The 26624-nt window shown below is 51.9% G+C and overlaps 1 protein-coding gene across 1 annotated transcript; it reads right to left on the minus strand.

Annotated features, from left to right (window-relative positions):
- Positions 1 to 31: 31 nt before the first annotated feature.
- LOC125444265 (mitogen-activated protein kinase kinase kinase 14-like) lies at positions 32 to 26624 on the minus strand. Its single transcript, XM_048516692.1, is given in 16 exon segments — positions 32 to 983; positions 1202 to 1302; positions 3794 to 3941; positions 4722 to 4828; positions 6104 to 6424; positions 7738 to 7888; positions 9397 to 9560; positions 9986 to 10090; positions 10375 to 10506; positions 12679 to 12799; positions 15266 to 15430; positions 17794 to 18332; positions 19621 to 19698; positions 20035 to 20132; positions 22393 to 22577; positions 26371 to 26624. Coding segments are annotated over 15 exon segments (2559 nt in total). The 5' UTR covers positions 22557 to 22577; positions 26371 to 26624; the 3' UTR covers positions 32 to 818.

Here is a 26624-nt window from a genome sequence, read left to right on the forward strand (position 1 = left end):
CGAGTTCTTAACCTCCTACGCCACTGCTGCTCTTCCTTGGGACCCTCCCATCCAAATACGAACCCTTCTTAGCTTCCACAAGAAGTGGAACTTGGCACTTCGGCCAAGCAGGAGGGCAAACAGGGGGGTGGGCGGGGCTCCCCTGAGCTCCGTGGCAACCAACTGGCTTCCAGCCCTGACTTCCAGGACGGCGTCGGTCTAACATGGAGGCTGACACAGCTGGGGGCCTTCCCAGAGGCAAAGCTGCCGTCAGTCGGCTCCCACAGGGTTTTGACCCCGGGAACGCTGGCAGCAAAGGAGATGAGCCCTCGGCTGGCTTCTCCTTGGAAGGGCTTTCAGGCAGCTGCGGTTGGGGGCTCTCCAGTTTCTCCACCTGGAAGCCCTCTGAAGGCAGCGGGGCAATGCGGCAGCAACACCACCCCCGGGCTCCTGTGGCAACTGGATCGGGCCCTCTCTGCAACAGGAGCGTCCTGCTGTCTTCCAAGGGGCTCAGGGCAGCAGGGACAGGGAGCTGTGGGAATTAGGAAACCAGGTGTCCAATGGGGGAACCGGAGTCACTCTGTCCTTCCAGCAGCTTCTCGGAGCAGTTCCCAGAATGCATTTGGCCCTTTCAGGGCTTTCCTCTGGGGCTCCTTTTCCACGCGAGCCCACGAGATGCAGAGCCAGAAAGCCAATGAGGAACTGAGCCTGTAATTCTAACTGAGGGCCCCCACCCCCTGTTGCTGGGGACCGGTCGGCCTGCAGTTGCACCCCCCCCCCCACCGGCTGCAGGGGGATAAACATCCAAGAGCAACGGAGAGGCGGCGGCAGCAGCAGCCCTACGGCCGCGTCTCCAGCTGGCCCCGCCTGACTCGCCACTTCCAGCCGGAGCTGCAGTCTGGAGCGAGGATGCACTGGAGCTCAATGCCCAAATCGGGGACCTCCATGTCACAGTGAACGGGCTGGCCGCCTTTGGAGAAGAAACTGAAGGTGGAGGCCGGGATCTGTGGAAGCAAAAGACATTGAGCACATCACAGGTCCTGAAGGCAAATCTTACCCCCGGTCCCCCTTGGGGCCCACCAGCAGCCCAGAGGCCAATACGGCCACTGGGGAAAGAGGAGGGACCCTTCCCCTGCAGAAACCCCCCCCCCCCCCAACAGCAGGGAAGCCTGAGTTGGAAGAGACCGCAGTGGCAAGCCAGGCCCTCAAACGCAGCCCTCACCTGGCTGCTGATCCCCGTTGCAATCTGCCCCACCTTGGCTCCATGGCACTCGCGGATGTGGAGAGACTCACCGCTCAGCAAGTGGATCTCAATTTTCACCCCTGAAACCAGAAACAGATGGGCTGAGATTGAACACTGAGATCAACACACACACCCCAAGGAGGGACCCACCCGGACTACACCTGGTACCACTCCCCTTCCTGGACAGAGCAGGACATTTTCCAATAGAGGCCCACCCTGCCACGGATCACTTGCCTTCGTGCTGAATAATTAATCTCAATCGTGGAAACAAGGTGACTCCCAGAGCTCTTACTGATGTGCCCGAGATGCTACCGAGAACAGCTTGGACTGGCAATCTTAACTCTAAGGCAGAGGAATTATTACATTCCTGAGCCTTCATGACCATAAGATCTGCAATAGCCCAGTCCAAAGAATCAACTGAGACGCTCCCGCCGCATGAGGAGCGAGGGCAGACCACCGCAGACCTCCTGGCGTCACACTCAGATATCCTTGCACAAAGGGCCAAAAGATATCCTGATGACGGCTTCGATCAGGAGGGCAGACGCTTGAAGGGCCAGATCTGGGGTGTGTACCTTGGGTTGAGGGAATCTAATGCTGCCAGCCAACCTCCTGAATACTTTACTCTTGGACAACAACTTAGCCAATTCATATGCAAAGGACTTGCTTGTTAAACTCAATGCAAGGATTTCCCAGAATAAGATCTTAGGGCCGGAACATGTAGGCTTTAGAGAGGGAAAATCCACCTTGGACAACTGCATGGTCCTTAAAGGGAGAAGCAGTGGCACAGTGGCTAAGAGCAGTGGCTAAGAGCAGGTGCACTCTGATCTGGAGGGACCTGGTTTGATTCCCAGGTCTGCCGCCTGAGCTGTGGAGGCTTATCTGGGGAATTCAGATTAGCCTGTGCACTCCCACACACGCCAGCTGGGTGACCTTGGGCTAGTCACAGCTCTACAGAGCTCTCTCAGCCCCACCCACCTCACAGGGTGTTTGTTGTGAGGGGGGAAGGGCAAGGAGATTGTCAACCCCTTTGAGTCTCCTGCAGGAGAGAAAGGGCGGATATAAATCCAAACTCAAACTAATCTGCAAATATAGTAGAAAGGCAAAGACAAAACTACGCAGCCTTTCTTGATCTCAAGGGGGCCTTCGATTCTATCCCTGGGGACTTGTGGAGAAAGCTCGTCAGACTGGGCACTGATAGTAGACTCTTAGCCCTAATTAAGTTGCTCTACAGGGCTACATCCTGCCAAATCAAATGTTATCTTTCTGGAATACTAACTCCCAAAATGCCCATCATCAGAGGCATGAAGCAGGGATGCGTTTTGGCCCCTGTACTTTTTAATCTTTTTTTGAATGACCTTGCGTTTGCATTAGCAGAAATGAACGCACATTGCCCAAGACTAGGTCAGGTGCATATCCTGCTCTCGCTCTGCATTGATGACGCAGCCCTTCTGTCTTGCTCCAAGACAGGCCTCAATCGTCTCCTTACCTGTTGCAATTATTATTGCACCAGCGAGAGTCTTGCTCTGAACTTCGAGAAATCTAAGATCCTCATACCTGCAAGGGCTTGGAGGCCCACCTGCTGGTCCTTAAATGGGAATTCCCTGGAGCAAGTTAAGCAATTCAAATACTTCGGGCTACATTTCCATCATGGAACGGGCTGGGCAACTGGTCGGGATTCAGTGATTTCGGCAAGCAAGAAAAGTGTTGCAGTGAGAATCTGCTTTTTCTATGATGGGGTCATGAATATGTCCCTGCTGCCCGTAAGGCCTTTAACGCCAAGGTAAGTCAGCAGTTGCTCTATAGGGCTCCTTTATGGATTGGTGCTTAGAACCGCTCAGCTGAACGTGCGCAATCCTGCTTCCTAGAGAAGCTACTCAGTTTGCCATGTTGTGTGCCCTACGCTGTCCTTTGTCCTGAAACTGGTCAACACCTTTTAGAGGCCAGAGCCTGGCTTGCTACATTTAGGTTCTGGCTACTTCTCTGTTTTAACTTTGAGGACTCAAGCCTAACAGACCAGTCTCTGACTGGTGGACCTTAGTAGAACAAAAAATGTTAACATTGGGATTTACACCACAGTCACTAGCTATGCTATCCACCCGTGAAATCTTTCACTCCTTATAGCAAAGATTAATTGATCAGGAATTCCAGTATCTCAGCTGTGCGGCAAATATGTCCTGCTCTCCCCCTTTTTTAGGAATTCCCTTTAACAAGGCAAGGGAGGCCACATGCCTGAGTCAACTAACTTTACCCAACCATTGAAGAGCTCTCTCTCTCTTTGGCCAGGTGCAAGGTGCAAGGAAGACGTCTAAAAATTCCCTACCAGGACAGAATCTCCTGAATCGGTAGTTCATATGCTTCTGTACTGACCATTTGATAAGACAATCAGGTCCAACTTGCTGACCCCTCTGCATGCTGATAAAGATCTAGCAGATCAACAATTTTTTAATCTTTTTAATTATTAATGCAGCCACACGATGGGACAGAATGACATACTAAGTAACCTGATGTTGGGATATATATCAGAAGAAGCCCTTTGTATCTGACTGAGGGTCACCAGGAAAGGGGTCATACCATCCAAAGACGGGGGGGTCTCCACCGGTCTGCTGCGAAGAAGCAAACTGTTCCAGCTGCAGCTCTGCCCGTTCACCTGGCTGCTCCACGAATGCACCCCAGAACTCATGGTGTCCTTCAGGCTGAGAGACGCTGCTTTCACTGAGCCCTGGAGAACCAGAAAGGAAGGGCAACCCCGTTTCTCTCCTGGCAGACGGAGTGGCTCAGGGGCATCACCCACCCCCTGCGGAACAAGCTAATATCTACAAATGCCCCACCCCCACTTCCAGGGAGGGGTAACTCTGAGCCAAAGAGGCAGTGGTGTAAGAAAGACGGTACACCATATGCTTTTTTTGCATACAGAATGAACTGTAATAAATGGCTAGAAGAGTGGTGGGGGGGCTGGGTGGTGACACCAGGAGGGGGGAGGCAGTGAAGACCGCCCTACTTGAGGACTTTCTTTGGCTAAAAGCCTAGTTGATGCGCGGGAGGGAGGGGAAACAGACCCGCTGGAGGAAACCGGGGGTACTTTCAGGCATGCTGAATAGGGCACTTCCAATCCATTTTCAGTTGGGTTTCACTGTGTGACATGGGAAGCTCGTCTTGCAAAGGGCCTCCAAAAGTGCACTGAGAATGGCTCGGTGGTGCATTATTCAGGTGTGGGTGCGCCCCTGGGTCCAAGCCAGCGTCCTCCTCTGGCCCTCCGTCAACGCTACAGGCCATCAAGGAGGGATGAGGGGGAGAAGGACAGGATTGCGGAGGTCTCGCAGCTTCCCGGGCTGTAATTACCGGGGCAGATGCTCCTGGGGCTTCCCATTTTGTGGCATTCAGCACACGGTTTCTAAACCTCACTTAACGTGAACAAAACTTGTAAGCATGAGGCTCAATGCCTGCATGACTGCCCCACTGGGATCCTGTGGCTGAGTCGGGGCCCCGCCCCCGCCCTTACCTGGTCATCAACATCTGGCAGAAGGGGGCTGTCTGGGCTGAGGCATGAGAGGATCCGCTCCTGCTCTTCCAGAGAGAAGGGATGAGCCAGGCTGTTCAGAACCAGCTCTGGGGAACAGAGACAAGGCCGGCATTACAGGCAGAAGCCCAAGGCCCGCAGCAGCTGTCTGTTTCTGCCCCTTGCTGCCACGGGCTTCGTGAGCCACAGGGGACGGCCACTCTGCTGCCAGGCTAAGAATCACCCCCACCCCCACCTGATCTATGAGCATCCATGCAAAGGGGGGCGGGGGGGAATCCGGCCTGGCTCTGAATCCCACTAAGAAATGGTGGCCCGAGTGGCTTAGAGGAAAACTAGCCTCTGGTCTGAAATGTGGAAGGAGGTGAACAGAGACTGCCGGCATCACCAACTCCAGTCCCCTATGAAGCAGCAGCAGCAGCAGCAGCCGAAGAAACAGAAGAAGAAGAAGAAGAGTTTGGATTTATATCCCCCCTTTCTCTCCTGCAGGAGACTCAAAGGGGCTGACAATCTCCTTGCCCTCCCCCCCTCACAACAAACACCCTGTGAGGCAGGTGGGGCTGACAGAGCTCCGAGAAGCTGTGACTAGCCCAAGGTCACCCAGCTGGCATGTGTGGGAGTGCACTGGCTGATCTGAATTCCCCAGATAAGCCTCCACAGCTCAGGCAGCAGAGCGGGGAATCAAACCCGGTTCCTCCAGATTAGATACACGAGCTCTTAACCTCCTACGCCACTGCTGCTCCTGGGTTAACACCCGAGTCTCCCGGGAGTCCCAGGCCTTTTGCCAGAAGAAGAAGAAGCAGAGGAAGAAGAAGAAGAGGAGGAGGAGTTCGGATTTACACCCTGCCTTCCTCTCCTGCAAGGAGACTCAAGCAGGCTGACAAACTCCATTTCTGTCCTCTCCCCACAACAGACACCTTGTGAGGTAGGTGGGGCTGAGACAGTTCAGCGAGAACTATGACTAGCCCAAGATCACCCAGCAGGAATGTAGAAACAAATCTGGTTCACCAGATAAAAGAGTCCACCCTTCATGTGGAGGAGAGGGGGAATCAAACCTGGTTCTCCAGACTAGAGTCCACCTGCTCTTAACCACTACGCTAAGTGGGCTCGCAGGAGAAAGAAAAGCTGGAATGTCTAACTGGAGGACCTTTAGAAAGCAGGGCTAAGAAACCCCCTGGGCCACAGCATGGGAGAGAGGCCAGCCGTCCGACTTTGTACATCCTGCTGGCCGAGCTGCACAGCCCTTCCAATGTGCCGGATTTTCCCAAGAAAAAATCTGAGTGAAAGGGCACCCCAAAGAGGAGGTCAGGGGAAGAAGCAGGGGGGCAGTTGAAGAGAAGAAAACCCGCACACAACTCTGTCGTTACCAAGTTCCAGCTGCTGGAGCTCCTGCTCCAAAGCGGCCGTTCGCCAGTCTTGCCAGGTGCCTTGTCTGATGCAGGCTGGAGCAGAGTCCCACGGCTGGGACCATTCCTTGTGTGGATTCAGGGGGGTCGACGGGGTCTTCTCTGCTGGCCTCCGAGGATCCCGTGGTGGGCTGGGGCTTCTGGCAAAAGGCCTGGGACTCCGGGGAGACTCGGGTGTTAGCCCAACGGTGTGTGGAGGGTCTGGAAGACTGCAGCTTTCTGCCCCCGGGAGGCGTCGGGGTTCCCTGTACTCTCCTCTCCAGGGGGTCTTCAGGCCTCCCACTAAAACACAAGAGGCACGAAGGAGGAAAATGAGATCTGTGAGGCAGGGGGAGAAACCAGCACAACTCAGAGCGTAAGGGGGTGCCAAAGACACAGCCGGATCTTTTTTTGGTCCCTGGTAAAAATAAAAAAAAAAGGAAGAGTGACAGGTCCTCCTCCTGCCTCGCCTCGTGACAAGGACAGGAAATTTCCTTCATGCTTCCATTTAACTTTTGGCAAAACGTATTTGGAGCACAAGTTTGTTCAAAGGAGAAGTAAAACTTTTAACAGGACTAAAACTGCAAAGATTGTCATGCCCTTATATAAAGCCGTGGTGCGACCGCACTTGGAGTCCTGTGTTCAGTTCTGGTCGCCGCATCTCAAAAAGGATATCGAAGAGATAGAAAAAGGTGCAGAGAAGGGCAACGAGGATGATTGAGGGACTGGAGCACCTTCCCTATGAGGAGAGGCTGCAGCGTTCGGGACTCTTTAGTTTGGAGAGGAGACGGCTGAGGGGGGATAGGATTGAAGTCTATAAAATTATGCACGGGGTAGAAAATGTTGACAGAGAGACATTTTTCTCTCTTTCTCACAATACTAGAACCAGGGGGCATTCATTGAAAATGCTGGGGGGAAGAATTAGGACTAATAAAAGGAAACACTTCTTCACGCAACGTGTGATTGGTGTTTGGAATATGCTGCCACAGGAGGTGGTGATGGCCACTCACCTGGATAGCTTTAAAAAGGGCTTGGACAGATTTATGGAGAAGTCGATCTATGGCTACCAATCTTGATCCTCCTTGATCTCAGACTGCAAATGCCTCAGCAGACCAGGTGCTCGGGAGCAGCAGCAGCAGCAGCAGGCCACTGCTTTCCCATCCTGCCTGTGAGCTCCCAAAGGCACCTGTATTTAGTATTTTAGTACCAGTGTCTATAATTGTGAGCAATAATGGGCAAATTTTGTATGCTGATTTTGTATGTTTATTTTATGCCAATAAAGGCTCGTGACTGTGACTGACCTGGTGGGCCACTGCGAGTAGCAGAGAGCTGGACTAGATGGACTCTGGTCTGATCCAGCAGGTTAATTCTTATGCTCTTATGACTAAGAATTCATGTACATATGTTGTAGAATGTAGGAAAGAATTACGGAAGCACCGTCCACCTGCGATTCCCATTCCCCCCATTTCAGGTCCCCATCACAAGACACTGGGATCACGAAAGCCGACAGCACCAGGATTTGGCAGTGGCCGCAGCAAGGAGCCACGCAGCCCAAAGCAGGCTTTTGTGCCCAGCAAGAGGCAGGCAGCAGTTATGCACGGCTGGAATGCACTCACCCTGCTCCAAAGCCGCAAATGCCTTTGCTCTCAGCTGTGTGGAGCTGGCCCGCTCCAGGGGTTCCTTCTGCAGGCCGGCCTTAATCACATCGGCGGTGAATGGGTGGCAGGAGGGTGGGATATCCCTCAGAGGGGGCGGTTCTTTGGCTATCTGCAAGACACAGAACAGGGGAAGGTTGGAAGCATGCACGGTCTACTAGCTCCAGACAACAGACTATGGGATACCTGGACCCCAAGTTTCACCCCTTCTATTCATTTGGGGCGTGATGAACATCAAAGATCAAGTCGGGCTCAAAAGGTCATATAGCATAAGAAGCAGGTGCTGCTGCTCTGAGAAGGTCAAAGGTCGTTAATTGTGGGTGTTAAATCAGACTGGCAAGAAAGCAAGGTCAATTTACCGTTGTTGTGAATGTGTCACTGTACTTATCTAATACACCTTTTGCCTGATGCCTAGAAACACGGCTCTTCCGTTCTGGGGCCTTTCGGCTCCACAGTTTACAGGTTTTCCCCTGTGAGTGCTTGTTAACGTTTGCCAGCTGAGGATAAATTCTGCACACAGGATAAAGCGCACAAAAGCTCACACCACAATAAATCTGTTAAAGCAGCCACAAGACTCTTTCCTATTATAACTTGATTTTTAAAAATTATCTCCATTTTGGAATTAGTTTTACATGACAATTCGTTTTTAAAAGATAAGCATTCTTTCTATGTATTTATTTTTTATGTAGGGTGGCTATTTGTGGCTGTTGCAGAGTAGCTCAAAGAAGCGAACAAATAAAAAGGATACCACAAATTTATGAACATGGCCCAAGTCATTGATATTAAAACAACCCAGTAAAAGCAAGCCGTAGGCATAAAAACAGCAGAATCATTAAACAGCCTTAAAAACTGAGATTCTTCAAGACAGAAACAGACCACAATACAAGATAAAATCTCTTAGTTAAAAGTCTGCGTAAAAAAAATGTTTGGAACTGGCAACAGGCAGGTACCAGGAGGGACAGAACTTTCCCCAGACATCCCCCCCCCCCCGCCCCCCGCTGAATTCAGCCACTGTCCACCTCACCTCCACAGGGGGAGGTGCAGGGAGCGATCCTTGGAAAGAGGATCCCAACTGGTAGGCTGGACAGTTGCGGGGTTCAAGTATCCTGGCCCCAACCTATTCAGGGACTGAAAGGAAAAAGCCAGCATTTCGAATCGTGCTCAGACACAAATGTGCCGAGCAATTAAAGAAGCACAGAAATCATCTGCCTCTCAGGCCTCCCAGCATCCCCCAATCTTTGCCCAAGTGTGTACCACGCTTGGAGAGGTCTAGCCATCAGCTAAGAAGAAGAAGAGTTTGGATTTACATTCCCCCCTTTCTCTCCTGCAGGAGACTCAAAGGAGCTTACAATCTCCTTGCCCTTCCCCCCTCACAACAATCACCCTGTGAGGTGGGTGGGGCTGAGAGAGCTCCGAAGAACTGTGACTAGCCCAAGGTCACCCAGCTGGCGTGTGTGGGAGTGCACAGGCTAATCTGAATTCCCCAGATAAGCCTCCACAGCTCAGGCGGCAGAGCTGGGAATCAAACCCGGTTCCTCCAGATTAGATACACGAGCTCTTAACCTCCTACGCCACTGCTGCTCCTAGGGCTTTGCATCAGGTAGGCAAATATGCGCTTACCTTGAGGCACAGAGGGTGATTGAAGTAGCGGGTCCACGGGTGACACCCATTCAGCAGATGGAGCATCATGCAGCAGCTGCTCCAGACGTCCACCTTGGAGTCACACGGCTTCCCCATCACCACCTCAGGGGCCAGGTGGGTCTCCGTACCAAGAACGTAATCTCCTGTTAAGGCAGCACAGCAGAGCTGCTTTCAAAAGAACCTGGTGGGGCCGACTGCGAGGGAGCAGGCATTATTCACAGATCCGACAACAAACACCCTGTGAGGTAGGTGGGGCTGGGAGAGCTCCTGTGACTAGCCCAAGGTCACCCAGCTGGCATGTGTGGGAGTGTACAGGCTAATCTGAATTCTCCAGATAAGCCTCCACCGCTCAGGCGGCAGAGTGGGGAATCAAACCCGGTTCCTCCAGATTAGAGTGCACCTGCTCTTAACCACAACGCTGCTGCAAGGGGGGGGGGGGCAAACTCCCCTACAATATTGGCTTTCAAAGTTGGCTTTGGGTGCTCAACAACATAATGCGAGGAGAAGTCCAAACTTGGGTTTCGAGGGAGACACCTTTCAACGTTTTGAACTATCTGTTTCGACTTACCTGTCACCAAGTACTTTCCAGTGCCATCCGGCTGAAGGTGAACCGCGTGGCCAAAGTCACAAAGAACAGCACAGCCTCTGTCTTTGGATAAGAGGACATTGTCGGCTGGCAAAGGAAAAGGACAACTCAGAACTCAGGAACATCACAAGGATGAAGGCCTGGCTGTCCAGCAAGGTGTTAAGCCTGCTTCTCAGCTACAATCTCTGCAGACAACCGATGGGGACTCATGTGACACCAGGCACCTCCGCACCAACCACCCACGCAGAAAACCAGTATGTCCAATAAAAAATTAGGGTTGGATTTTTAAAAATCAGCTAAGTATCTACAGAAGCCGACCTATCTTGGTGAAAACTCCCTCCCACCCCCGACTTAGCTAACAAGGCACATACCTTTCACATCCCCATGGAGGATGTTGCGAGAGTGAAGGTACGCCAGGCCTTCCAGCACCTGGGCCAGGTAATCCAGGGCTCTGTCCTCTGGCAAGTAACCGCACTGCTTGAGCAGATGACTGAGTGATCCACCTGCAGGGAAGGCTGACCCATCACTGGGGCCGCTGCCGTAAGAAGAATTTCCAGACTACAGGATCCTTACACTTCCAGATAATACATTTCATCAGCCGCCAGCATGTACCAATTGGCCATGCTGGCAGGGGCTGATGGGAATTCGTAACCATAACATCTGGAGTGCCAAAGGTCCGCCCACACTGATCTAGAATCTCAAAAGATTCTTACAAATCTTGTTATGTCAAGGGAGAAAAAACCCAGGCAAACCCAGGTGTGCACACAGAACGAGGCTCCTGAACTTCAAACATGACGCTGTCCAAAAAGGGACCTGAACATCTTCTTGCCTTGGCAACTGCCCCATGTGCCACAGGGGAGCATGCAAAGACTTTGCATGGGGCAGAAAACCACCCATGGTGAGATAAATTTTTTCTTCGCCAGCCACCATTGCAGAACCAGGGGCATCCATTGAAAATGCTAAAAGAATTAGGATCAATAAAGGAAACACTTCACTCAACGCGGTGATTGGCGTTTGAATATGCTGCCAGAGGTGGCAGGATCCTCCTGATCTGCTGGGATTGCAAATGCCTAACAGTCCAGGTGCCTCGAGCAGCCAGCGCAGCAGAAGGCCATTGCTTTCACCTCCTGCATGTGAGCTCCCAAAGGCACCTGGTGGGCCACTGCGAGTAGCAGAGTGCTGGACTAGATGGACTCTGGTCTGATCCAGTAGGCTAGTTCTTATGTTCTTACAGCTACCAATCTTGATCCTCCTTGATCTGGGATTGCAAATGACCAGGTGCTCAGGAGCAGCAACAGCTGGGCAGCGTGAAATCTTTTCAGTTAGTCTCTGGAACTGATAAATTAGGTGAGTGGGCTAAGAAATGGCAAATGCAGTTCAATGTAGCAAAATGTAAAGTGATGCACATAGGGGCAAAAAATCCAAACTTCACATACACGCTACAGGGGTCAGTAAAGCACAAATGACCAGGAAAGCGGGGATTTGGGCCTTAGTTGATAGCCCATGGGAATGTCAAACTCAATACATGGCAGCCGTGGAAAGCAACCTATGCTGGGGATAATTAGGAGCGATTGATAATAAACTGCAAGGATTGTCATGCCCTTATATAAAGCGAAAGTAAAAGCAATCAAGACTTGAGTACTGTGTTCAGCCCCACCGCCACATCTCAAAAAAAAAAGCGATATCAAGAGACAAAAAAGTGCAGAGAAGGGCAACGAGGATGATTGGAAGGATTGGAGCACCTCTTATGAGGAGAGGGCTGCAGCTTTGGGACTCTTTAGTTTGGAGATCGCGCCCTTGAGGGGACATTGAAAGTCTATAAAATTCGCGCATGGGTGGGTAGAAAAATGCTGACAGATACATTTTTCTCTTCACAATACTCAGAACCAGGGGTGCAATCCATTGAAAATACCAAAATAAATTAGACTCCTTACTAAAAGCGGAAACACTCTTCACGAACGCAGATTGCGTTTGAATATGTTGCTGCCATGGAGGCATGCCGCACCCACCGATATTTCAAAAGCGCTTTGATGATTTATGGAGAAGCCCAATTTATGCATACCATTGCAAATGCCTTAGCAGACCTCAGGTGCCTGCGGAGCAGCAGCAGAAGGCCATTGCTTTCATCCTGCATGTGAGCTCCCCAAAGGCACCTGGTGGGCCACCGCAGTAGCTGAGAGCTGGACTAGATGGACTCTGGTCTGATCCAGCAGGCTCGTTCTTATGTTCTCATGTTCTTTCCTGGGCCCACCAGCACAAACTGAGACGCGGCATCTCCCCCTTCCCTTCCCAGCAAAGCTGCGGGAGCAGGATGCCATGCAGGGCGAGCCATCAAGCGTACCCAGGGGTGCGTGCTGGGAAGAAAGGAGGGGGCGGCAGGCACTCCGCTCAGGCTGCCCAGAACAGAACGGAGTTGAAGAAAGGGTAGAGGCAGCAGCCGATGTGAAAGTTTTGGGAGCAAACAGGACCACTTGGCCAGAACGACTGTCACATCCAAGGGGGAGCTGAGCTTCTTCGGCAAGGAGTCGGGTTTTGTTTGGACAACGCAGGATGGACCTTGTGCGGCTGTTCTGATTGGCTACGGGTCACTGGCCTGGATCAATCTGGGACGACAGCGAGGTCTCGGGGCTGATCATTGAGGGCTCTGAGTTTCTGACAATCTTGTGTTCACATACCTTCCAACAGCTCCAAGAAAAATGGTGACCCACGGCCCTTCACTGCTCCAAACAAGGGAGGATTTTGGTATGGGTCACCTAGCCAAGACGCTGTCAACTCCTCTGCACCTAAAGTGTTCAACTCGCACCTGAAGGAACAAGGGCAGGTCGGCACTGTGGTTATGACCACGGTCCCCATCGGTGGAAAATAGTGGGTTGATGATAAAACCACAGTCCCCAAACCCGTCCAGAACTGCTTCTCAGAAGGAGGAGGAGGAGGAAGAAGAGGAAGAAGAGGAGGAAGAAGAAGAGGAAGAAGAAGAGGAAGAGGAGGAGAAAGAGGAGGAAGAAGAAGAGGAGGAAGAAGAAGAAGACTTTGGATTTATATCCCCCCTTTCTCTCCTGCAGGAGACTCAAAGGGGCATACAATCTCTGCCCCCCCCTCACAACAAACACCCTGTGAGGTGGTGGGCTGAGAGAGCTCCAAGAAGCTGACAGCCTCAAGGTCACCCAGCTGGAGCGGTGGAGTGCCCAGGCTAATCTGAATTCCCCAGATAAGCCTCCACAGCTCAGGCGGCGGAGCTGGGAATCAATCTCGGTTCCTCCAGATTAGATACACACGAGCCTTAACCCTCCTCACCACTGTTGCTCCCCTCAAGACAAAACCACAATATAGCACAGCAGTAGAACCTTGGAAGAGAAGGAATTGTGCGGATGGGCAGAGAGCCCAAGGCCTGGCACCACGAGAAGCTCAGAGGGAAGCCGAGAAGAGACCCCCACCCCCCCAGTCAAAGCAGACCATAAAAGAAATCCCTGGGAAGAGCAGACACAGGAGTCAGGTGCCGGAGGGAGGGAGGGGCAGGCAAAGAAGGCGAGGAAAGAAGTGGACAGCGTTAACAATGGCCACACATCAAGCAGAAGTCCGAGTGGGAAGAAAAGCATGCTGGGAAAGCCAGGAAGCCCCCTGGGAGCAGCAAATCCAAGCAGAAGACAGAAAAATCCGGATCTGACAGGAGGGTGGGGAGCAGGTGGCCCCAAAAGGATCCCACCTGAGATGCCTCAGCAGCCCTGACTGGGCAGAGAAGGAGGTAGACCAAGGAGTGTCAGTAAGCACACGGAAAAGGGAGAAGAGCTGTGGACGGGCAAAGGGAGCTCTGGAAGGTCTCAAAGGAGCTAGAAGACCAAACTTGGGAGCTGAGAATCTGGTTCCCTCAGGCCAGGCCGGCCTCTCCTCGCAGGTTTTCAGTAAAAAAAATGTGATCACAAAGGGAAAGCCAGGAAGCCCTTCACAAGCTGACACGTTTGGCCAAACGTAGTTGCCACGACTCCTCCAACACAGACATTTGAAAATTCACTTTTTTACTCATCGTGGGCAGCTTTGCTAGGAACAAGAGGAGAGCTGCACAGAAAACAGCCGAGCAGACCGTCTGCCGGAGATAACGAGGAGGAAAATGTGAGTCACTGGGAAGCCCGCCCCCGCTGGTGTCTGCTCGGCTCAGAACTTGAAACAGGAAGGAATGAAGGAGACACAGAGTGCGGGGGAATGCAGCCGGGGAGAGAGCGGTGAATGCAAACCCCAGGTTATTGGCACACCAGCGAGACACGATGTCCAGCTGTCTCCCCACATTGAAGAGGCACAGAAGCCAGGAATAACCATCCTGACATCCCTCGCCGCCATTTACGCAGCTCGACACTCCACCATCACAGCCACCGAGCAGCATCACCAGTGGATCCAAACAGATCTAACCACAACTGGTTGATGTTGTGTAATCGCGAGGCCAGGTAGGAACCTCCCATCACCCCAGAGCCAACAATGCAGCAGCCTGTGTCATCTTTTGCAACTATCAGAGAGCATTTTAATATTTTAAAAGTCATCTCCAATAGTCAAAAGGTTCCACCTGGTGTCTGTTAGGCAGGCATTGTTTTGGACTTCCCAGGGTAACACAACACACACAACACAAGCCTTTATTGGCATATAAAACAGGACAAATTTTAAAAACAAAACAAGGTTAAGAAATACAGTTAAAATTACTAATTTCCAGTATAAAATTTGCAACAGTTTCACAAAAGAGCACATCAGAGCTGTTCAGGAGTTTGGGTATCTTATAACACTCGTGCCACTGAGAACATTGCAAGAAAATGAAATTCGTGTATTTCATGCGATCTTATCAGATTGAAGTATAGAAACAGAGAATGGTCAAGTATTTCAACCGTAGTCATATCACATGAACAAACTCTTTTAGAACGTTCCATATTCTTAAATCTTCCCTCCAGGAGAGCTGATGGCAGCACATTACATCTTGCAGTAGCCACGGCTCTCCTCTGGGTGGGATTAATCAGCAGAGACTTCCCAGGGTAGAATTCCGCCCAGCACAAAACCTGCTGCACCCCCCACCACCACCCAAGGCAGAGGTTTCCACTGCTTGGTATATCCATGGGAACGCTTTCAGCCTTGACCTTGGTAGCAAACAAGTGACAGCCGACTCAGAGGCAGCGATAGCTCCGGCCCTCCCCGGCAGTTCCAAGGGAAAGGGGGATATCCCCCCGGTCCCCTTGAACGACTTCCCTCTCTCCCTGGGGCCTTCAGGTGCAAATGCTCCAGCGAAACTCGCCAGTTCCGGGCCTACCTTTTTTTTTGGCTTTCTGCACACTGGAAGCCCGTCTGCTTGTCCTCGACTCTGTACACCTCCCCAAAGGACCCCAAGCCAAGCAAACCGTGGCACTTGGACCAGTGGGCCTCTTCGCGGTACTCGTAGTCCACAGCTTGGAGTTTCTGGTGAAAAAGAGAAACAAGGTTGGAAACTGGCACAAAAGCAAAAGGTGCTGAGCGTCACCAGGATGCGGAGGGCGTATTCCACTCAGAACCTCTCTAGTGGGGCCTCTGGAAGCAGAATCTGGGCACTGAGGCCAAACAGGTGAGCAGGACCATGCCGAGGCAGAAGCCACGCAAGACAAAGGCGATGCCGGCAGGAAAGGCCCGTTTTGTGCCTGGCTGCCTTCACCTCCTGCGGAAGTCATTTTGTGGCAGCCATTTTATTTATTTATTTATTTATTCATTCATTCATTCATTCATTTATTTATTATTTGTTATTTATATTTATATAATTTTAATTGGTTTAGTGTTGATGGACACCGCCCTGAGCCTTCGGGGAGGGCGGTGTCCATCAACACTAAACCAATTAAAACATCAAATACATAATTTACAATAAAATAATATATAAAATACTAAAACTACAGATGCACCCACCAAACACACCGTCCCATAACTCCAGTCGCCCTGAGGCTCAAAAAGGTTGGGGACCCTAGGACAAAACCGTGTCGTCACGTTCCCACACTCCAAAGGCGGATCCACCCGGGGCCACCTATCCCCCACGCTTTCCCCACCCTGCAAGTTCCAATTTTCATTTAGCTGTTGCGACACGGAGGCCACTTTTTGAAGGCCGGCTCCAAAAGGCTCCTGCAGCCAAGCAGTGAAAGGCAAACACGTGACAGCTATTCGAGAGGACACAGCTTAGGGCTGCTGCACTATTTATGCACGCAAGAGCACTACGCTCCTCCTTTCCCCCCAAAGGGCATGTTAAACAACCATGTGACTGGTCGCTCAGCCCCAACCTCAGAAGAGCCTCTGCCAAGAGTGGTTTCCTCCAGCTTTCTCTTGCATGGATATCTGCTCTGTTTTTTGGACAAAGCTGACCAGGGCCACAGTGATACTTGCTGCTGCGTTCTCTCAAGGCCAGACTACTGCAACACACTCCACCTGGGGCTGCCCTTGAAAACTATCCAGAGAGAGCAACTGGAGCAAAACGTGGTAAATCACCTGCTGCCCAGATCCAGCTGGAGTTCAGTGGCAGCCAATATGTTGCTGGGTTCATCGCAAGGCACCAGTGCTAGCCTCAAAAGCACTTTTTGACCTGGGACTTGAACCCGTGTGGCGATTGCACCTTCCCAGTCAGGCTCTGCTAGCTGTTCCCTCACACAGGCTGTTAAGATTGGCCTCCACTTGTTCACAGAGCCAGTGTGGAACAGTGGTTGGGAGCAATGGACCAGGCTTGTTTCCCCACTCCTACACATGAAGCCTGCTGGGTGACCCCAATAAATTCTCGCTCTCTTCAACTCTTCAGTCTCCACCTGCCTCACCAGGTGCTCTACTGTGGGGAGAGGAGGGGAGAACTTTGTCAGCGTTTCATAATTTTAAAATCCCAGCAGTATATAAAGTTGTGGTGCGACCAAGATTCTACTGGAGTCCTGTGTCCAGTTCTGGTCGCCACATCTCAAAAAGGATATTGAAGAGATAGAAAAAGTGCAGAGAAGGGCAATGAGGATGATTGAGGAACTGGAGCACCTTCCCTATGAGGAGAGGCTGCAGCGTTTGGGACTCTTTAGTTTGGAGAGGAGACGGCTGAGGGTGGATATGATTGAAGTCTATGGCCATTATGCACGGGGTAGAAAAAAAATGCTGGACAGAGAGACATTTTTCTTCTCGCCAATACTTCAGGAACCAGGGGCATTCATTGAAAATGCTGGGGAAGAATTAGGGACTAATAAAAGGAAAACACTCCTTCACGAACGCAGAGGACGGTGCTTCTGGAATATGTTGCCACAGGAGGTGGTGTGATGGCCACTCACCTGGATAGCTTTAAAGGGCCACAGATTGATGGAGAAGCTCCATTTATGGCCCCAATCTTGATCCTCCTGATCTCAGATTGCAAATGCCTTAGCAGACCAGGTGCTCGGAGCAGCAGCAGCAGCAGAAGGCCATTGCTTCTCACCTCCCGCCTGTGAGTCTCCGGAAGGGGCACCTGGTGGGCCACTGGCGGTGCAGCAGAGCTGGACTAGATGGACTCTGGTCTGATCCAGCTGGCTTGTTCTTATGTCCTTAAACATACCAGATGCTTCTGTAGTTGAGATGTTTTGGTGGAGGTGGTTTAATGGCCAGCCAGGGAAGGAATCTCACGGGCCAGCTGCGTGGCTTGTCTAAAGTGCTGTTGCCAAGAAAGCTGCACCTCAGTGAGTCTGACCTAACCACGTCAACCTGGCCTCAGGGAATGAAAAGGTGCCTGTCTCAACTTCCCCATACTGAGCTGGGCAACCTGCTCCCCAACCTGGCCTCTCCGGTACCTGGCTCTAGAAGCTCACCTCCACCTCAGCAGCACTGCTCACATCCTCCCTCGTGGAACCTGAGTCATTCTTCCAAGTCTTGGCCAGCCCAGCCAAGTTTCTCGGCTCTCCAAGAATGACGCTTCCCTTCAAGGCGTCCACCAGGAATTCCTCCACAGAGTCTGAGGTGGCTTTGGAGGACTGGTGGCTGCATTTGGAGAAGCCCTGCTCCAAGCTCAGCTCCCCGAAGGAGAGCCTGTTGGCAGGCTTAAAGGTCGGCCCAGCAGGTACGCCCCCAGAGTCGTGATCTCGCAGGGAGCCAGTCCTCACTGCCATGGGAGGAGGGCGGATCTGCCCCCCAGCCTGGAGTCCAGGGCCTCTGACAGCTGCCTCATGGCCTTGGCGGTAAGTACCTTCCAAACATGGTCCAGGCACTGGGCAGGGCTGATCAGCTTGTGCAGCTCTAGCTTGCCGGGGTCCTCCCTCATGCAGGGCCTTTGGCTGGGAGAGAGGTCGGGCTGGGCTTCTCCTGGAAGGGTCGGTGGTCACAGGCCAAATCCTGGCACACTCTGACGCCACTTAACTGCTGCTGCTGAAGAAGGCGCCCAGCTGGGAGTCAGCCCTCCCAAGAGGAAAAGGAAAGAGCTGACCGAGCAGAAAACACAACCCCAGCCGACAGGAACCCCAGCTGAGTCCCCCTGTCCCCCTCCCCAAAGAAAAATGAAAAGCAGATGCGCACTGGGGTGAAACTGCACTCCTACTTCCCAGGTGCCATTTCTTTGAGGCAATCAGGAAGCCAGGTGCCCAGGGGTTCTCTAATCCTGCCCTCGATCCCCAGAGAATTTCCACCCAGGTAAATGCTTCCGAGATCACCAGACAAGCACACCGTGAACGGAGCTGAAATACCAGGCAGGAGAACTTCTGCAAATAGAGAGGACAATTTTCACCAACTGCTTCCTTCTGCAACAGACTTCCAATTCCCCCCCTCCCCACCAGTGTGGCTCCAGGGAGCCCCTCGTCTTCCAAGAGTCGGGTTTGTTTGTTTGTTTATGGGTTTTGTATACTGCCCAACCCCCGGAGGGCTCTGGGCGGTTTTGGTCGTGCGCTGCAGAAGGAAATCCCTCCCACCCACAGAAAGGACCGCTGATCCCAGACACCGCCTGCTCTGTTGATGCGTTTGATTCACATATTCCACATCATATGGAACATGGGAAACATCCATGACTGGAAGGATGCCCCAAGTCAGTCATGGAGGGGGGGGGGTGCAGGGGGCCCATCCTCCTCCTCCATAGCAGATCTGTGCCCAGCCCCATTTTCCCAATATCTTGCCTGCAACCATTCACAGCCAAACTAGACATCACCCCCATCCTAACGTGTTTCTATTGACCAAAAATGACCCCGGGTGGCACCCTTTGCCCTGTGGATTGGAGGGGGGGAGGTGAACATACAGAGTAGCCCCCCAAAAGAAAACCAGACACACACACACACACACACCCCTCCAGGCAATTTCATCTCAGCAAAACAACCCAGGCCGGGGGGGTGGGGAGGGGAATGAAGGCAACCCCCCCGCTGTGATCCTGATCTGCTCGTTTGGAAAATTCGTTCCGATGCATAATCGATAATCAGAAGGTTAGGTTGAGGAGCCCAGACTCAGTCAGTTAAAACTGCTAATGTCCAGCTTGGCCCAAAGATGAGGGAATCTGTATTCTAGATTTGATGAAGACACATCGGAGGCAAGGAGGATACCCCACCTGGACTGGGACAGGCACGCCGCTCTCCTGTTCGGGAGTCCTGGGTTTCTGGGTTGGGGAAGCTGGCGCAGCTAGCTGGGCCTTTTTCTTCTTCTTCCGACATTCTTCCTGCCACGTGCATAGTCTCCGACACGCTGGCCATTTTCCTCAGTCAGCATCGGGCCACATTGTTCGATCTGATCGCTGCACACCGCTGGAAAAACAAGAGACATTCACTCAGGTATTTCATCTTAGAAAGCCCTCTCCTCCCCAAAAGAGGACGGCCTCCGCAGCTGAACTGGGACCACAGGCAGAATATACCAGAACAGCATCTTTGGGGAGAAAGAAATCACTTTGAGGCTGAAAACTTTCACCTCCTGCACGTGAGCTCCCAAAGGCACCTGGTGGGCCACTGCGAGTAGCAGAGAGCTGGACTAGATGGACTCTGGTCTGATCCAGCAGGCTCATGTTCTTATGTTCTGGAGAACGGCTTGCCACCTTGGGCATACAAGGCTACCAAAGCTGAAAAATTGAAACCTGGGCTCCTTACTATACAATCCTCTGGATGGACGGATCATCTGCCCCTTGTAGCTGGCCCCCCTTCTCCCTTCCCCTCGCCCTCCGCCCTCCGGGATTTTTCCATCTTCACTGAAAAATGTGGACACTACGTATCAGACTATTAGATGGCTTTACTGTATTATTATATTTTTGTATTCCTGTTTTATTGCATTTTAAATGATAGATTCACAGGTAAAATAATTGAGATAAGCTCAGATATGGATTACATTTTCTATCATCCCTGCCAGCATGTTGCTGGCAGGGGATGATGGGAACTGTAGTCCATAACATCTGGAGGGCCGTGAGTTTGACACCTATGATGTAGACTGCTCTGAGCCTGCATAGTTGGGGAGAACAGTTTAAAAACCTAGTCAACTCAACTAAACCAACCGCCCAGACCCCTAAGCTACCTTCCTGTATCGCTTTACGCTAAATAAAAGGCTTCCCAGAAAATGTGGGGCTGAACTCCTGGCTGTTCTCACCTGCAGGAAAGAAAACATGACGGGGACAGAGTAAGAAACAAACAAACAAACAAAAAAACCCACCACCTCATCCTCACAAAAATTATTGTCACTACTGCAAAACAAGACTGGACTCCTAAGGAAATCCAGACCAAAAAAACAAGTCTTCTACAAACAAACCTCAAACCGCAGAATCCACAGTTTTAATAAAATAAATCCTGCACTAAGAGAGACGTGGTTTTTAATAATAACAAACATGGCCAGTATGATGGACAGAATTTGCTTGTTGTTGGGTGGTTCGGGCCCAGTGGAATGTGAATTGGTGGCCTTTTGTTGGCGATAGATTCATAGACCTTTAAGTGGCCTTTGCACTTGGATGTGTTCTTGGCTTGCATTAGCTCTTGTTTTGTAGCTGCGGTGTTCTTTTAACATGCCCATAAAGGCTTTCTGTTTCTTTCTGTTTCTGAAACTTGACTAAATGGAAGTTAGAATGACGTAAACAAAGCATCTCTGTTTAGATTTAATCACAAGTGATTAAAATGTGGAATTTAATACGCCAATAGAGGTCGTAGGGATGGCCCCCACCACGGAAGCTTTAAAAGGGGACTGGACAGATTCTTGGAGGGCAGGTCCATCAGTCACTACGAGCCCCAGTGATGAAATTCAGAGGCAGCAAATCTCAGAATACCAGCCCTGGAGGCAGCATCAGGAGAAGGCCTGGTTGGTCACCGTGTGAGATAAGATGTCGGACTAGATGGACCACTGGCCCAATCCTGCAGGGCTTCCTCCCAGGGATGCCTTTAGGAACGCGGGAGTGCTTTCGAACTTCTCTGTGTTGTCAGCATGTGTTGTCCGGACTCCTGGCTAATTTGTAAAACTCAATGGTTACAAATAGTCATATTTTGTACACTGTCCTGTGCAACATGCACTTAATAAAGTTGTCATGATCACCAGTGAAAAAAGATTCGGTAGAATCTAGAGCAGACCTGGGCATTATACGACCCGCGGGCCACATCCCCGCCCAGCCAGAGGACTCCCGGACTGGCCCCCCCCCGTCGCTGGGAGTTTAGGTATCTGGTGCCCTGCAGCCAGTTGCCCTGGCTGCCGGGGCTTCATGGCTTTCAAAAGCCGCCTCGCCCCTGCCTTAACCGCCCTCCACAATATTTTCTGCTTCTTATGCGCCCCATGTGGAAAAATAATTCGCCCACTCCTGATCTAGAGAACATCAAGAGAGCAGGGTTGACTTCTTTCTCCCAAAAGTGCCCCTCAACCAAACTACGCAGGCCAAGGCCATCTGGAATCTGAGAGCATTTTAAAAACAGTGTGTAGCAGACTTCTCTCTGATACACCTCTGAAGATGCCAGCCACAGATGCAGGCAAAACATTAGGAACAAGATCCACCAGACCACGGCCACACAGCCCGGAAAACCCACCACAACTATTTTAAAAGCCATCTGCAACATGCACACAGGAGCACAACGCAAGCCTTTGCAATTCTCGGCTGTGCCCACAGCAGCTCTTAAGGTTCTGGCTGCACCGTGCCGTGCCTCCCTCCTCCGTGCTTGGGGCTTCTCGTCTACACAGAGGGAGGAACCACCAGGAGGAGGGACGGAAGGAAGATGGGCTGAAAGGCGACAACATTCACAGGTCTGCTGAACGAAAGGATCCAGCGTGCTTTCCCTGCAGCTTGGTCAACAGGGAATCCGGCTCTGCTACAGACCCCGACTCCTCCGGCAAACCTCGCCAGCTCTGCTCCTTTGCCAGAGAGAGGGCGTGGTTTCAGTGCTACTCCTCCGCCATCCCATGCTTACATTCTGCCTGGGCAATGATGGAGACCACAGAAGCCAGACTCTTTCTCCGCCTTCCTTGGCTGCCTTTCATGACATCACTGCCGCCAAGATCTTCCACGCCCCTGAGCCTTCTTCTCCTCCAGGCTGTCAACTTCTACAGCTGCTGTTGCTCCTTCTTGACCACCGAGAGGCCCTCCTTCCCCGCCAGCCTCCTTCGGGTGCCCAGTGGCTGGGGCACTGCAAGCAATCCCCATCACCGCCATCTCGCAGCTTTACAAAATGCCCTGGAAGGAACAAAAAGAAACGTGTGGAGAACGGGCTTCTGCTCAACTTCAGACAAAAAAAAGGAAGAAGAAGAATTTGGATTTAAAGCTTCTTGGAGTCCCACACAAACTCCTATTTCCACACTGAGGGATTTATGTATCTATTTATTTATTTAAAACCGTGTTGTTGTACCTTCTGTGCTATCCTTCAGGGTGGATAAAAAACTTTAAAGTGGCGAAATGCAGTTGCAATTAAAAATCTAGTGAAGTAAGCAAAAAAAATCACAGGAGGTGGTAAAAACCAATCAGCCGTCAAATTCTCAGATGTGCTAACAGAGTTCTAACTCGGTGCCGAAAAACAACAACTTTGATGCCGCATAGAGGTGTCTCGGTCAAGCAGGGAGCTGCCACAGATACTGGCCACTCTTTTTGTGAGAGACGGGTCTCACTCAGTGGCAGGACATTTTGGGGGAGGTAAAAATCAGACACAAAATACGGCGTTCCAAGCGAATGTTCGTGCAGTTTGCCCTGAGCGCCGTTAACTTCCTTGTTCTGAGAAATGTTCCCCACCCGACGTGACCACATAGATGCCATCAAGCTGGAACTGACGAACGGCAACCCCAGCAGGAGGCTGTCAAGGCAGCAAGAAGCAGCAGTGGGCTCTCTTTGCCTTCTTCTGCACAGGCTGCGTTGGTGGCCTCCCGTCCAAAGACCTGCTCTGCGTGGCTTTTCAGATCTGACAAGATCAGGCTAAACCAGTGGTGGCGAACCTTTGGCACTCCAGATGTTATGGACTACAATTCCCATCAGCCCCTGCCAATTCCCAATTGGCCATGCTGGCAGGGGCTGATGGGAATTGTAGTCCATAACATCTGGAGTGCCAAAGGTTCGCCACCACTGATTTAGAACATGCTGCCTCAAGACAAGCGTAGGGCAACCTCGGAGCTGGTAGCCTCCATTTCTGTATTAGCTGGTCCAAGTAAAATATCTTCTCTTCTGCCCTGGGTTTCTTGACCTGTGTCTCAAGGGCCATCAAGCTGCAGCCAACCTACGGCCACCCGCCACAGGGTTTCCACGGCACGTGGCATTGGGAGGTGGTTTGCCACTGCCTGCCCCCCTGCCACTCCCCTGGTGGCCTCCCACTGAATGACTAACCAAGGCCTGCCCTGCTTAGTTTTTGAGATCTGACCAAACCAAGCTAGGCTGGGCCATCCAGGCAGGCTGAAAACGACAGAGACCACCTTGAGGTTGACAAGGAGGTCGCAACCCTGGTTGATGCTCTGGGGGCCTAGAGTGTGCCTGCCGCCAAAGCTTTCCCCTGAGTCTTCTTAAATTCTGCCAGCAGAAGGATGGCTTCCAAGAATTAACCAAGACCAGGAACCTCCCAAGAGTCCTTGACGGTCTCCAGGTTTTGGCAGGAAGCGTAACAGGGTCTATGAGGTTGACTGGCAGCTGCCGCCTCCCTCCATCCCGCTGGCTACCCACCACGCACACCCTTTCTTCACTGAGCCTCAGTCCTGCACGCAAATAAAGCCTTGCTGGAAAGTTTTTTTTTTTTTTTAATTTTAATAACAGCCTTTACAACTTCGGACGAGTTAAAATAACACCATTTAAAAATTTAGCCACCGCTTCCAACAGCTCGTAGTTGTGGCTGTTTAAAAGATATATAACCTTCTGTTTATCTGTAATGCCTTCACTTCCATGCAGGAAGGGGATTATGTGCTTCTTCCTACCTATCTCATAAAAAGGGACAATCCAACAGCATATGAGATACTGCTTCCACAGAACCCATGCCACACGGGCATTTCCTTTCTTTATGTGGAATTCCAAGGTGGCATCCAAGGCTAAAGGAAGAAGGCAGGGCATTATACCTAGCTAAGGTGATTGCTCTACGCCACTGGGCCTCAACCAGGAGATAAAGGTACCAGGCTACAATTAATCTATCCACAGGTATTCCCAGAGAGATCGGGGAACAGGTTTCATTAGCTTCCTCTAGCATCTGTTGAAACTCTCTGTCAAAAAGTCTCTTCTTGATAGCCCCATGGACCTCCTGCTCTGTTAACATTAGCAGGTCCTCCAAGGAAATGCCCAACTCATTGAGTTTGGCTTCGATTTTAACCCACCACTGGGCTGTGTGGAGGATGGAGCGTCCCTGGGATGTATAGTCCAGTTCATCTCGATTAAAACAAATCCTGGCCCAAAACTTGAATGTACGGCACCAGGCCAGAGTTTCGCTGGAAAGTTTAAAAGCTTCAAGGGACAGCTGGGAGCCACCATTAATGTGGACACACACCAGATTCAATCCAGAAACAAACGCCAGTCCCCCCTCCTCCTCCACGGCAATTGGTAGGGTCCACCTGCATCCGTGTAGGGTCCTGTTCCTAGTTCTCTTCCTGCCTCACCGTTCTCTGCTCAGCTGCTTTCACCCCCCCACGGACCTCTGACCGTCAAACCTGAACGTGCTGCTTTTATTGCTCCGAGCTCTCGTCTCTCTCCGACTTCCCTTCTGGCACGCAAGGCTGCTCTGCCACTTTTCACCAACCCCCAGGCCCTGACTGAAGGCCTGCTTCTGCTGCGTCCTGCCGCCCGGCCGATTCCTGTAAAGCACACCCACGTCCTAGCAGTTCCCGACACAAACAATGCTCTCCGGGCAGGTAAGCTCACCTCTTCCCCTGGGCCAGATGCAGAGCAAACAGATCTAATCTGGGTGTTAACGGGGATCCTTTCCAGCCGCCAGCCGCCTGCCAGCAGCCTCGGATATTTCCAGACAGGCCCTCTGCAAACACGCAGAAGGGAAGTCGGGCCTCAGAAGTGAAACCAACTCGCCCAGTGGTGGCCCGGCTCCTACAGCCAAGTTCATGGCCGCCACAACAGGAACTGCAGTCTAGCAAGTCTAACTCCACTCTTCCTCCACTAGTTCATACTGCCTCGTGGGAATGACAATATGGCCCACCGGGGGGCGGGGGGGGGGGGCTCTTCCCTGCCACGTCCACTGCAAGAAACTGAGGCTTTCTTCATTGTGCAAAAGTCCAAATCGGAAGGTGGTTGCCCTTGCTGCCCAGCAAGAAATCCGAGAAGGGGTTCCATCGGACATGTTGCCGTGGCAACAGAGCCCACCCCATTTTCACAGAGAGCTGTCAGTAATTCTAGCCCAACCAAAGCTCTGCCCCCCCTCCTCCCCCCCCCCAGAGCAGCCACGTTTTCCTCCCACTGAGAGAGGCAAGTGGGGCAAAGAAGGCTGACCTCCGTGACTCAGGCAAGCTGTTTTACCCTCCCCTTCACGGCACAGTTGGAAAAGGTGACAGAGAAACTCCACTGAATGCTTTCACAGAATCGTGAAGTTGGAAGAGACCCCCAAGGGCCATCCAGTCCAACCCCCGGCCATGAAGGAACGCATACTCAAAGCACCTCTGACAGATAGATGGTCACTCAGCCTCTGCTTAAAAACCTCCACAGAAGGAGACTCCACCACTTTGAATGCCCAAAGCAGGGGGGCCAAACACGCAACCCAGGGCCAGATTTGGGGGGGGTGGCCCTGATAAGCCCTCTCAAGGCAGTCCCCCCATGCTGCTGCAGGCTCCCCAGTCCAAGCCTGATCTCCCCCACCCCAGCTGCTGTTCTGGGGCCAGCTGAGGCAGCCCCACACACACACGCCCAGCCCCAGCCTGACCTAGTCACATTTATGTCATATCTGGCCCTTATAATAACAAAGAGCACTATAAATGCTAGACACCCTTATCTTCTTCTTCTTCTTCCTCAAGGTTGTGTGCGTACAACCAAACAGCAAACCAACGCCCGTGGCTGCCTGTCTCACCAGAGGCTGAAATGTGCCCCAAAAGCTGGCGACAACCAGAGGCGGCTCTGCTCTGCTTCGTCCTCCCCCCCAGCTGGCCACAGGCAGAAGAAAGGAGCTCAGATGGAGCTTCGGCTGGATTCAGAAAGCCATTTTGAGGAAGTGCCTTCAAGAAGCCCTGCACAGGACCACTCCCACCCAAATCCATCTGGCAGGGAGGGGGAGCCATCTGAAACCCAGAGGAGGAGGAGGAGGAGGAGGAGGAGAGGAGGAGG

This window comes from Sphaerodactylus townsendi, linkage group LG15, assembly GCF_021028975.2.
Source record: "Sphaerodactylus townsendi isolate TG3544 linkage group LG15, MPM_Stown_v2.3, whole genome shotgun sequence".
NCBI classification, from domain to species: domain Eukaryota; kingdom Metazoa; phylum Chordata; class Lepidosauria; order Squamata; family Sphaerodactylidae; genus Sphaerodactylus; species Sphaerodactylus townsendi.